At 38.0% G+C, this 13,066-nt stretch overlaps 1 protein-coding gene across 23 annotated transcripts in view; it reads left to right on the top strand.

The window, feature by feature from the left end:
* The window catches only part of CADPS2 (calcium dependent secretion activator 2), a 483,200-nt gene that overhangs the window by 401,641 nt on the left and 68,493 nt on the right, over window positions 1–13,066 (top strand). For 15 of the 23 annotated variants that reach the window (XM_067746860.1, XM_067746861.1, XM_067746863.1 and 12 more), the window contains 2 exons: window positions 10,951–11,092; window positions 11,218–11,337. In XM_067746860.1, the coding sequence (XP_067602961.1) occupies window positions 10,951–11,092; window positions 11,218–11,337 (262 nt within the window). The remainder of the gene's footprint in view (window positions 1–10,950; window positions 11,093–11,217; window positions 11,338–13,066) is intronic. The other 8 variants (XM_067746870.1, XM_067746872.1, XM_067746871.1 and 5 more) reach the window with 1 other exon arrangement.

Here is a 13,066-nt window from a genome sequence, read left to right as displayed (position 1 = left end):
AGGCATCATATTATGCTAATTAATAACATGGGCTTTGGTGCCAGACAGATTCACATCTGTCTCTGCTGCTCACTACTTGACCTTTGACGATAGCTTAACCTCGGTAAACTTTAGGTTCTTCATCTATAAAAGAAAGAAATAATAGTACCTACAGTGTCATTGGTGGTGAGGATTAAAGAAGGTAATAGCTCATGTATAATGAATGCTAAATAAATATTATAGATATTAATCAGTTACAATTTCAGTCTTGATTTTTTTTAGCCATCTTATTCATTCTCTTATCCAATTTCATTTCCAAAAGGCCTTATTAAAAAGCCAAAGAACTAAGCTACAATTCCTAGTTCAGATTCAACAACAATGTCTTCTCTCAGGAGTTGCTATACCCACAGTTATCCGTCTGTGAATCGTTTATTCTGCAAATTGTCCTCAGACAACTTTTACATTCCAGTTTGGTTCCCTCCTGCCAGCTAGCAGACCTCAAATGACCTTCTTCTTTCCCAGTCTCTTATCATCATTTTATTTTCTGCTAAGAAATTACAAGCGAGGTTTAATATTTTCTTACAACAAATATATATCAATAAACTTGCTGCCAAAAATAAATACATGTACAGTATTATACATTTAGTCCCTAAATGAGAATAAATAAACATAGGATTATTTCTAACATTGCTCTTTTCCGCTTGCATGAAAACTCAAGAATTGACCATATTTAGATTTATTGGGGGGTTTGTTCAAAGATGAAAGTATTTATTGATATTCTCAGTGAAGTAGTAAAGATGTTGAATCATTTAACTTATTCAATATATTAGAATTTATTTATAAGGAAAATAAATACGCTGTAGATTTCTTAGAAATTGGGGAACCTCTACTATAATGCCAATGAATTAACATCTTTTAAAATTTATTTTTAAGAAGAGCTCTTACATTCAAGTGTAATTTTATGAGTCATATCAAAAAGAACAGTAAAAAGAGTATAACAGAAATGTGATTTTTAGCCAAATATTTAATTCAAAAGAATATCACATTCCTCTCCTGTTTTAAACCATTTTTATAATATTGGCTACTACTAAATGCATAAAGTATTGTGTTATGTCATTTTGGTATACATTACTCAATCACACAAAAGCATTGATTGATGATTTCTTTTGAATGTTATCAATTTGGGGGGGGGGGAGTCTAGATCTAGGCTTTGATTTTGCAGTGATTAACATATTTTAGAAAACATCAATTATTTCAGAGAAAAACAGCTCCTCTATGTAGTGAGGTAAATAGAAAAGTTCCCCAGTGCTGTAATTTCCTTTTGGTACTGGGAGAACAGTGTGGTCTGGGTAATTGAAATAGAATGCAGTAACTTTCAACTCAAACTCACAAGTTACCATCCAAAGCCAAGACCACTTAGTAATATCTCAGTAGTTGGTAAGACATATTTTTTTTTTTGCTATTAATATCACCCTTGATAATAATGAAGAATATTGTTAATAATTATGTTTGTTTCATTAAATTCCTGAAATATTCAGATGGTGATTTAGTGAATTCAATTCAAATGTTAAATGTCAACCTATAGCTGCCCCCAAATTGTCCTTTTGGAAAGCTTATAGGAAAACATAAAACTTCTGTCCTTTACCACCACCTCCCAAAGAAAGAAAGATTCTTACATCACTGGCCATGGCCTGACAGTTTTTACCATATTGACCCAACTAGAGGTATAGTCCAAATTCTAATTAATTTAAACCTCAACTAGCCAGGGGTAAAATAGGAACAGATTGCTCCAAAATGTCCAATCTTGTGAAGGGAGATAATTTGCTGGATAACAGTGCTTACTATTACCCCACACGTGGCATACCACTAATTATATAGAGATTTTAAGTGGTTGTGATTTATTACTAATAATGTCACATACTTATGTCTGCTTTTCCAAAATAAAAATTACTAACACGTCTCTAACAGAAATATTAGTTAGAATCTGTGCTTTATTTGTGCCTTGAAAGCTTTATAGCTGAGTTGTTTTGGGCTTTTTTTTTTAATGAATAATTTAGATGTTCCTGCTGGATGTTTACCATCTTTATTTTGTTAAAATATTTATGCTTTGATATTTAAAAATAAGTGTTTATCTTTAGGGGAGCGGAGAGGATCTTAGACAAACGTCTTCATTTTCCAGATGAACAAACTAAACCCCTAGGAGGCGAGGTGCCTGGGCTGGGGCTTGCGGGTAGGAAACCAAGGCAGCGGCAAGTTGCAGCCTGATCACTTAGTCTCCAGCCCACCTCAGTCTACAGGCGCAAATGCAGATTCTGGGGGCATTTATAAAATAAGATCATAGTTTTAAAGAAGATAGGAGATTCCTTGAACTTTTATTTTTACCTCATAAAATGTTTATAAGGGCCTTGAATTATGGGGGGCAAAGGAAGCAGGTTGGTTAAAGGGTGCAGAAGGGACGAGATAAAGTGTTGTCTTAGCAGGTACCTTATAAAACATCCATGACGAGATTTCCAGGGACTGAACTAATTAGAGGAGGAAAGAGATTCAAGACAGTGAATTCGGTTGCTATTTTAAGGAGGGAAAAAAGAACTGTGTCTGGGGTAGGTGTGTTTCCTTACAGTTGGGCGTGATTAGGGAAAATCTTAGCCTCAAGGATCCTTGGAGATGAAATGTGGTTTTCCTCGAGGGAAGAGTACCAGCTGCACCACAATTGTAGCAACTGTCCCCAGTCTCCCGCCCCTCACAGGCTCACCCATTGACTCCCAGAGAAGGACTGATGAAGACAACAAACTCCGGCTCCCTCATTTCTGTCCAAAAAAGACTGAAGTCCTGCTTACCTCTCCATCCTTCCTCCATACATCCTGATCCACTCCCCACAACTCAAGTCTTAATTAGATGGGTAATCAATTTAAATGGTATCTCAGGAAACAGTTTTGAAAAACAGATGTATTAAAATTAGGGAAAATAAATGTTTTCATAATGAAGCAATTAGCATGATAGTTGAATGATCCTGAATGACTATGAAGCTGGTACAAATAGATTCTACGCTTGCGTGCCGTTTTCCACAATTGTCCTGTCCTGTCGATAATCCGTATGGCAAGTGACTGCTTCTGACAAATGAAAGCCATCTGCAAATGGCACAAATCATCTCTTTCAGTACTACCGAAAGACAGACTCTTGGAGCTAGTCACCTTTTAATCTGTGGATATGCTAGCAAGTGGCAAATGACCATTCTGTTGGGAACTGATTCCCAGCTGAAAAATACCACGGTGCTTCTTCTTTAATTAACAGCCTTTTCACATTGCTAGCACATTAAAGCCATCCTTAAGAACACCCGTGCTTATATAATCAATGTCACAGCGTCTCTACCTAAACGAATAATAAATGTTCAGGCTCTACACTAAGTGAAAACCTATCCTCCAAGACTTCCACCTTCATAAAGATGGGCTCATAAAAATGGAAAAAAGAAAAATTGGAATGTGGTCTCATGAGGATAAAAAGGCTAGTGTTAATAATTAACAAGGAGAGTGAAGTGGAGTCAAATTAGCCATAATAGAGCCCAGAGTGACTGGCAAAGTCACCTCTCATTATCAAAAAACTCATTAAGAAATGAAGAGGTGGAAATCCTGGTGGTTATTCTCACACTTCAGCTGTATCAGAGATTATTTTTTAGATTTCTTTCAAATGAAGAACAGTTAGGTCACCATATTGCATATTAGGTTAATTTTCAGGCTTTGAAATATGGAGGGCTGGCACCTGCGTGTCATTCTACCTCAAGAGCTTAAATGAGCTGTACATCTGAAATTCACAAATTGGTGTTTACAGTTATATCTGTATATACATCTACTAGGAATAATGCAGAAAGGATATGACTTCTAGATTATAGCAGAGCTGTGTGCCAGGTTAGTTTTATAGCTCTTTTACAAATGATGAAATGACCACTAAAACTCAAAAATGTATTTAACACCAATCCCAAGAGCTGATTGAATTCAAAATTGTGTGTCAGAACTTGTTTTACTGACTAGTATAGTAAAAGAAATGAAAAAGCAAGGAGTCACTAGCTTTTTCTTAAATGGAATGCTGCAGTACTGCTCTAGTATCTTTTTACTACATGTAGCCATTTTAAAATTTTAATCTGTATATTTTCTTAGAAATTAGTGCCTTAGAGAAAATAACCTAAAATGCTCTAACAGTGTTCTTCACTATAGATTTGTAGAAACATCTTTAACTCTTGAAGGCCACGAACGTCAGGAACCCCACACTTGAGGGCTATTGATCATGTTACAGCTGTACTCAGTTGTTTCCATTACCGGGACGGTATTGTGGGACATAACCCCAAAGATCAGAAGGTTGTATGTAACTGGAGTAAAATTTCAGACATTTCCATTTGGCTTTAATACTAGTCTCATAAAATCCAGCATGAGAATTGCTAGACCACGAGACTTTGCTTATTTTTGCCCTAAGCCTTGCTTAATGTTTATATTGATTTTTTCCTGAATTAATTCTGCAAGAAACGGGGGCTGAATGCCTACAATTTACCAAATCCCAGTCACCTTACAGATACATGGGTAAAAAACAATTCCTGCCCTTGAAAAGCATATAAGCTAGTGGAGGATATGGGCATATATGCAGTACTAACTATAATGCAACAGATTGTAAAACTGTAATTCAATTATGTGTACTCTGTGCTATGACTTTTTTTTTTTTTTTTTTTCTTTGCGGTACGCGGGCCTCTCACCGTTGTGGCCTCTCCCGTTGCGGAGCACAGGCTCCGGACGCGCAGGCTCAGCGGCCATGGCTCACGGGCCCAGCCTCTCCGCGGCATGTGGGATCTTCCCGGACCGGGGCACGAACCCGCGTCCCCTGCATCGGCAGGCGGACTCTCAACCACTGCGCCATCAGGGAAGCCCTGACATTTTTAATTATAGTTTTAAACTTGGTTTTGTTTGATTTGGATTTGTTGCCCCCAAAATAATAAACATTATAACGTCAGTGCTCTCATTCCTTGTTACCTCCTATCTCTAGATAGATAGATAGATAGGTAGATAGATAGATAGATAGATAGATAGATAGATAGATAGATAGATAGATAGGTATTTTTTAACAAGTGCCCTGAGAGGAAGGGAAGAGTTGGGTGTGGATTTAGGAGGTTATCATTCCAGTATAGTATACATTAAATATTACCAAACTATGTAAAATTGCTTATCAAATTTTTAGTTAAAAGGAGAATAAAAACTGAAGAGTTTTCTATTTTACTTAAACCTCAGCAGGATGCTCTCAGAGTTTCCTTTAGGGGGTGGATTATTCAATAAACAGATATTTATTGAGTGCCTGCTTAATGTGCCAGCTTCTTGGCTGGGCGCTATTCCTAGATCTGAGTGGGGAGGAAGTTTGGTTTGGTTTGTGTGTATGTGTTTTCTTTTTACATACTGCTGTTCTAGGCTGCAGTCCTCCGGGCTTTTCTCCTGAAGCCCATAGTCATATTTCCTGTGATGGGGATCCCATTATACGTATTTGTCAACATAGAGAGTGATCTGTTAATTTTATATCTTAGTCCATGGTGCTTGCATTGTTAAGGATTGGTACAGTTTGTAGTCCCTTGAATAATTGTTGTTTTCTGGCAAAATCTATTGTTTTTATTGTGGTTCGCGTGGTTGGGTATTTTTTGTGGTTTTTTGCTGGTCATAAATTACTCATTCCCTTCTGAAATGCCTAATTAGAATTAGAATTTTAGGGGGGAGTTTCATTCTTCCTAGTAATCCACTAATGCTGACTAATTAGAAGGAGGAATGCAGATATAAAATTGGATTATATGGTCTCAGGAGTCAACAGCGCATTTTTACCCTAAACACAGTATGTGAACTCTTTTATCTGCTTATCCTTAATTTATCCAGTGGTTATTGTCTCAGTAATCGTTATTAATTGGATTGTAGTTTAAATTCTGTGTTGAAATCTTACTATTAAAAGCCTATGACAAGTACTTTTGTAAATGTAAGACTCTTTTGGGTCTGTAAAGAATCAACACTAATTTATTAATTATTGGGATGCTCAAAATAACTGGGCACATCTGCCCCCCTAGTTTACCTTTTATTTAAGCCTTTTGCTTTCTCTTTGCCATTTCTGATTGTACTGTTGGGCTTGATGTCATTGATGCTTCCCTATTTTCTGACAAGGTGATATTTGGGGATATAGAATAGAATCTTTTGGAAAAAAATATTTTTATCAACCAACTAGATGCTAATCCTCCACTTATGTTCTCGTGACCACTATTTGAGACTCCTTCTGAGCAGTTCTTTCTACTTCCACACCTCTGGTATAATGTCAGAAGCGTTCTTGGATGAGGCCACATTGAGAACTGGCCTCTTCCAATGAGCTTTTGCAATGGGAGCCTTGAAAAGGCTTGATTTGGACAGGTGGCAGCCCCAAATCCTAATCTATCCTTATTAAACCATATGCAGAAGATAGAAGCACTCATTCTGATGCCTGGGGTTACACATTACGAAGGCTTTTGACAGTGTCTGATAGGAATGGGATGCAAGCTGGCATATGGACAACTGAGAAAAGGAGCATGCCTTGACAAACACAAGTATAGTGTCATCTGTGTTCCAGGAGTCTTGCCTTTTGAAACCGGGTTCTCCCTTTTCTTTCTTTCCCTTTCCATGTGTATTTTCTCTTCATTTCTTCTCATTTTTCCTCTTCCTCTTTCTCCCCTCCATCCCATCTCTCCCTCCATTCTTCCTCGCCTTTCCTGAACCTGATTACCAAAGAAATACTACCAATTGCCAATTTTCTAAAACTTTTGAACATGGGTTTATAATTGGATTTACTTTAATGAAAAGGAAAACTCTGCTGAAACGTAAGCAAACTTTTGGCCAGAATTCAATATTTGTGACCATTCTTAGGAAATACAGGAACTCTCCATTTTCTCCTCATTCTGCAGGATGTAATAGTTTGCTATCAAGTCATGACTGAACAGAGAAAATCCTCCCTTTGGTACATTCATTAAAATAAGAGACATAGAATTCCCTGGTGTTCCAGTGGTTAGGATTCCGGGCTTTCACTGACGGGACCCTGGTTTGATCCCTGGTCAGGGAACTAAGATCCCACGAGCCACGAAACCCGGCATGGCCGAAAGAATAATAATAGTAATAAAATAAGAGACATAAAATAGACAACATTCATATCCAGTAGAACTTTTAGCAGCATGATCTTGGACGTATGGGTCTAAAAATAGGATTTCTCATAAAAATATTTAGTACTATATATTTTATAGAAAATATGAAGAGCTACACAGGCCTCAGACGTTCTTATACAGAATAATAATGTAGTAACTATGTAGTAATCTTAATAGTGTATACAGGTAGTCATTCATTCAACAAACGTTTGAACACTTGCTCTGAGCCAGGGACTTTGTTGGATACTAAGAATACAGACATGGTCCCTTCTCCAAGGACCTTGCACACTCATAGGAAGAAAGAGATATGTCAGTGAGTACAGAAGTATAACATGGACTACAGTAGAAACCTGTGCAGGGTGGAGAATAAACATGGGAAACCAGTAATCAGGGAAAGGGACAGCAGAATGAAGCATTTCAAGGAGGACTTGGAGGGGAAAGTGTATACTCGAACTGAAACATGAAAATCATTATGTCTGGACCACAGGAAGTAGGGGGGGTCAGGCAAACGAAAAGAGCCAGAGAGGTCATATTAAGACACCTCATAGGGACTTCCCTGGTGGTCCAGTGGTAAAGAATCCACCTTACAATTCAGGGGACGTGGGTTTGATCCCTGGTCAGGAAACTAAGATCCCACATGCTACGGGGCAACTAAGCCCGCGCGCCACAACTACTGAGCTCGCGCGCCTCAGCTAGAGCCTGCGTGCTGCAAACTACGGAGCCCACACGCTCTGGAACCCACACGCCACAACTACAGAGCCCACGCGCCCTGGAGCCTGTGTGCCACAACTAGAGAAGAGAAAACCCGCATGCCGCAACGAAAGATCCTGCATGCCTCAATGAAGATCCCGCATGCCGCAACTGACCCGATGCAGCCAAAAATAAATAAATAAATAATAAATAAATCTTTAAAAAAAAAAAAAAAGACATCTCATAGATGGCTTTCATTCCATGCTAAGGCTTTTGAAGTTTTTCTTGAGGATCCATTAAAGGATTATAATCTTTGGGAGGTACATTATTTGTTTTACATTTTAGCAAGCCCCTCTGCTTGAGATTTTAAGAAGATGAATGGGCAGAAGGAAAATTAGGAGCCTAAGACCGGTTAGGAGATTATTGCATTAGCCAAAGCAGGAGATGAGAAGGCTGGAACTAGGACAACAGCAGTGGTGATGAAGAGAGGGATGAGAAGTGTTAGAAAGATAATAAGGATATAAAATATGCAGGTTTTGACTACTGATTGGAGGTAGGAAGTGAAGGAGAGACCTCTGGTACAACTTCCAGGTTGCTGGTATAATGATCAGGTGGACAATCCCTATTTTCACTCCTAGGGTGAGAATAAGAGAAGAGAAGTAGGCTTATTTAACAAGATAATGAATTCAGTGCTTATCAAGGCTATCAAAAAAGAGAGCTCTTGCTAGAAATACATCCCAGTCAACTGCTACTTAATCTTAGAATCATTATAACATTTAATAATAACTGAGTGTGATTCTCCTTATGTGCTTCATTTTAACAAACTAAGTATGATTTCATAGCCAACATAACTAATCTCTAAATGTACAGTAAAGTAGCATTTGAATGGATGAGGCAGAGTGCTCATTTGTAGATATAATTTGTTACATAAGAGAGCTCTTGCTAGAAACACATTTGAGTCAACTGCTACTTAGTCTTAGAATCATTATAACATTTAATAATAACTGAGAGTGATTCTCCTTATGTGCTTCTTCATCTTAAGAAAGTAAGTACGGCTTAATAGCCAACATACCTAATCTCTAAATGTATAATAAAGTAGCATCTGAACTGATCAGGTAGAATGCTTATTTTCAGAGGTAATGATTTGTTAACACTAGCATATGTTTTGGCTTTGGTGTACTTAAAAATAATGACAGTATTTAACAGTACCTATCAAGGTGCAGAGCCTAAGGTTCTTTATACTTTTTATTAGTAAGCCATATAAATGAAGGCTTAGGCACACAGTCTAGCTGTATAGCAATGTAAAATTATCCAGCTTTCAATGCGTATTATAAGCGCATTGAATATTTTCACAGTGTTCACTTTTTTATTGAAATATAGTTGATGTATAATATATAAGTTACAGGTGTACAATATAGCGATTCACAATTTGTGAAAGGTTATACTCCATTTATAGTTATTGTAAAATATTGGCTATATTCCCTGTGTTGTACAGTATATCCTTGGAGCTTATTTTATACCTAATAGTTTATACCCCTTAGTCCCCTTCCCCCTTCCCACTGGCTCTTTTTTGTTTTATTCACTGGTTTATTATATTTTTTATATTCCACATATAAGTGATATTATACAGTATTTGTCTTTCTCTGTCTGACTTATCTCACTTAGCATAATGCCTTCCAAGTCCATCCATGTTACTGCAGATGGTAAAATTTCTTTTCTTTCTTTTTTTAATGGCTGAGTAGTATTCCATTGTATACGTATACCACATCTTCTTTCTCCATTCATCTGTTGATGGACACTTAGGTTGCTTCCTATCTTGGCAATTGTAAATAATGCTGCTATGAACATTGGGGTGGATGTATCTTTTTGAATTAGTGTTCTTGTTTTTTTGGATATATACACAGGAGTGAAATTGCAGAAAGACCCCAAATATTCAAAATAATCTTGAGAAAGAGCAGAGCTGCAGGAATCATGTTCCCTGAGTTTAGTTTACTTTTCAGTTCATTGAATATAATCGTTTTGGTAACCTTTTCACTTTTTCATGTTGTAACTGAGTTGTTTTTTTTTTTTTTTTTTGCGGTACGCAAAGCACTAGCAGATTCAGTGTCTGGGGAGAGCTAGATTTCCTGGTTCACAGACAGCTGTCTTCTCACTGTATCTTCAAGGGTGAAGGGGTCAAGGGAATGTTTCTGGGGTCTCTTTGATAAGGATCCTAATCCTGTTCTTGAGGGCTCTGCCCTAGACCTGATCATCTCCCAAAGATCCCATCTCCTAATACCATCATACTGGGAGTTAGGATTTCAACATATGAATTTGGGAGAGACACATTCAGTCTACAGCACTGACCTGTGTTCTAATAAAACTATGACCTGTGCATAGAAAGCAGCCATCTTTTAGTGGAGGTAAGTGCATGTTGTCCAGCAGTCCTGTCCCAGTAGTGCAAATTCTTAGACGTCTGCAACGGCTTCAGGTTGGATGTCCTATATCATAATTCAGTGAAGACTAACGGACAACTAAAAAATGCATGTGATATGCTGACTTTTTTAATACCCATGTGAAAAAGTAAATGCCTAAGAAGAAAATCCACAAATAACTAAAAAGTGCATGAAGCAGAATAGACATTCGCAAGGCCACAGCCACCCTCCTGCTGAATTAAACTAGTGTATCTCTTAGAAGCAATCAAACTTATCTCTTAGAATTGAACAGGTTTAGCTCTTCTGTGATACACAGCATACCGCAGGTATTCTAACTCTGTTTAATTGCTGTATTTACACGTGTCAAGACCTTCAGGGAATTCGGCAGCTCCCTTGAATCTCCAGCAAGTGGTCAGATGCCTCGTGTGCTAAACCTCTTAGAAAATAAAACCATACCACCTGGCAGGAACATTTTATAGAGATATAATCTATCTGTGGTTTTGACAGCCATATATAGGAGGTCAATTGTACTTCTTGATCAATTTTCATGACACGATATCCAATGTGAGGGGCCAGACCTCTGTATTTTATTGGTTCTGTGTCAGACTCTTTCCAGAAAAGTTTTTCGTCCATATTTTCCAAATGCCTGATATTATCCCTCTGACAAACGCTGTTTCTGCTTGACTATTTCAGCACTTCTATGTAATGGAAAATTTCATAAACACTTGCAAGAAATCTTTGTGCCCTTGGTTGTCCGCTACGTGGATCTCATGGAGTCCTCCATCGCCCAGTCAATTCACAGAGGTTTTGAGCAAGAGACATGGCAGCCTGTCAAGTAGGTATCTTGCCTAGTGTCCACAGAGCCCCTGTCTCTTCTATGCTGACCTTATGACTTTACACGTGGCCATCTGTAGTTATTGCTTATGGTGGTCCCTTCCCACGTTGTTTGTTTCTTTACAGGAATATCGCCAACAGTCTTCCCAATGTAGCTCTTCCAAAAGTTCCAAGTCTGCCTCTTAATCTTCCACAGATTCCTAGCTTTTCTACTCCTTCGTGGATGGCTTCTTTATATGAGTCCACGTGTGTATCCCTCACTTATTTCCTGGTGCTGTGTTAGCTGGTGCATGGCCTGGGCTGTATTCTGTGCAGATGTGTTTAGATTGCATGGCATTTATCATTGGTTGAGGAATACTATGTTTGATTTTATTTGTTTTGAGTTTTTGAAGCTATTAAGCTAAGCTTAGCATATCAATGATAAATAATATAGATTTTTAAAAAAAAATACTCACTGGTTTGATGTCATTCATATGTAATCTGTGGGGCAAGGGTCATTTTGTGACCCAGGTTGTAGACTCTAGTCTAAGTGGTATAACCAGAGTTCTCCATATTCAGACAAGCAGTGTGGTTAACGGTTGGTATGTATCTCCAGGATCCTTAGTTGGCTCCAGCTTTGTTACTGCCACTTGATTTCTCTTGTATATGTAGAAAAACCCTTGTAAGAACAGTTTCAAGAACATAATCTTTTTCTGCTTTAATCTTAGTCTCACCTTTAAAGAAATAATAATGCAGGCTCCAGAGAATGGGTTGTCCTTTGTTTCTCAGTACCAACAAGTTCTTCTTTTGTCCTTTCATATATCATTTGACGCACCTTGTTATTTTTAAGTAATCTTTTTTTTTTTTTTTTTTTTTTTTTTTTTGCGGTACGTGGGCCTCTCACTGTTGTGGCCTCTCCCGTTGCGGAGCACAGGCTCCGGACGCGCAGGCTCAGCAGCCATGGCTCACAGGCCCAGCCGCTCCGCAGCATGTGGGATCTTCCCGGACCGGGGCACGAACCCATGTCCCCTGCATCAGCAGGCGGACTCTCAACCACTGCGCCACCAGGGGAGCCCTAAGTAATCTTTATATCATTACAAACCATATTTATTAACTCCACATTTTGCTGAGCCTACCTATTGCAGATTCAGTAACCAAGAGTCATTAAAGTGAAAAGGACATGGGCTTTGAAATCGATCAGCCCCACATTTAGATCCCAGCTTATTCATTGTTAAGTCTTCCTTTGCCTCAGTTTCCTCAACTCTGAAATGGTTATGGCACCTAACTTAAAGACGTTTTTTGTGAGAATTTTTTAAAAAACTGAAAAGTGCCTGGCACAGCATAGGGCCTCGATAGATGATAACCACTCCTATTCTACATTATGATTGTTATTACTATAGTTATTATTACAGTATCGTCAATCATCATTATTACTCATAACTGTATGGTTGTCAAAAGTATGAGCCTCACAGCAATCAAATGAACTCAATAACAGCCCATGCTTTGCACAAGGTCTCTCATGAAGTCAGCTAGAAAGAATAATAATTATAAGAAGAAAATCAGCTACCATTTATAGAGAATTTGTTATATAAAGTGCCAAATTCTTTATCTCGGTTAAGCTTTGTAACAACCCTGTGAGGTAAATGTCACTTTCCCTATTTTACAGTTAAGGAAACTAAGTCACAAAGAAGTCAAAAGGCAAAACTTACGAGTGTCTCACAGTAAGCAAATGACAAAGACAAGATTTGGACCCAGGTTTGCTTGACTCCAAAGCTCTCACTCCGATTATTAATATATTTTGCTTCCAGAGAATATACTGATTAAAAAGTTGTCCGACATCCAAAACCTATCCCATCACCACATGTCAAATCTATTCCCAGTCTAATCTGCATATAATCAAAAAAAAAGAGAGAGAAACAAAGACCAAGGAAGAGAATGATAACTTGCAAAATAGTTTGGCAGTTTTTCTCCAAATTAAACATCAACACTATACTCA

The sequence above is a fragment of the Pseudorca crassidens genome, chromosome 8, assembly GCF_039906515.1.
Source record: "Pseudorca crassidens isolate mPseCra1 chromosome 8, mPseCra1.hap1, whole genome shotgun sequence".
Classification (NCBI taxonomy): Eukaryota; Metazoa; Chordata; class Mammalia; order Artiodactyla; family Delphinidae; genus Pseudorca; species Pseudorca crassidens.
This window is presented reverse-complemented; position numbering and strand designations above follow the sequence as displayed.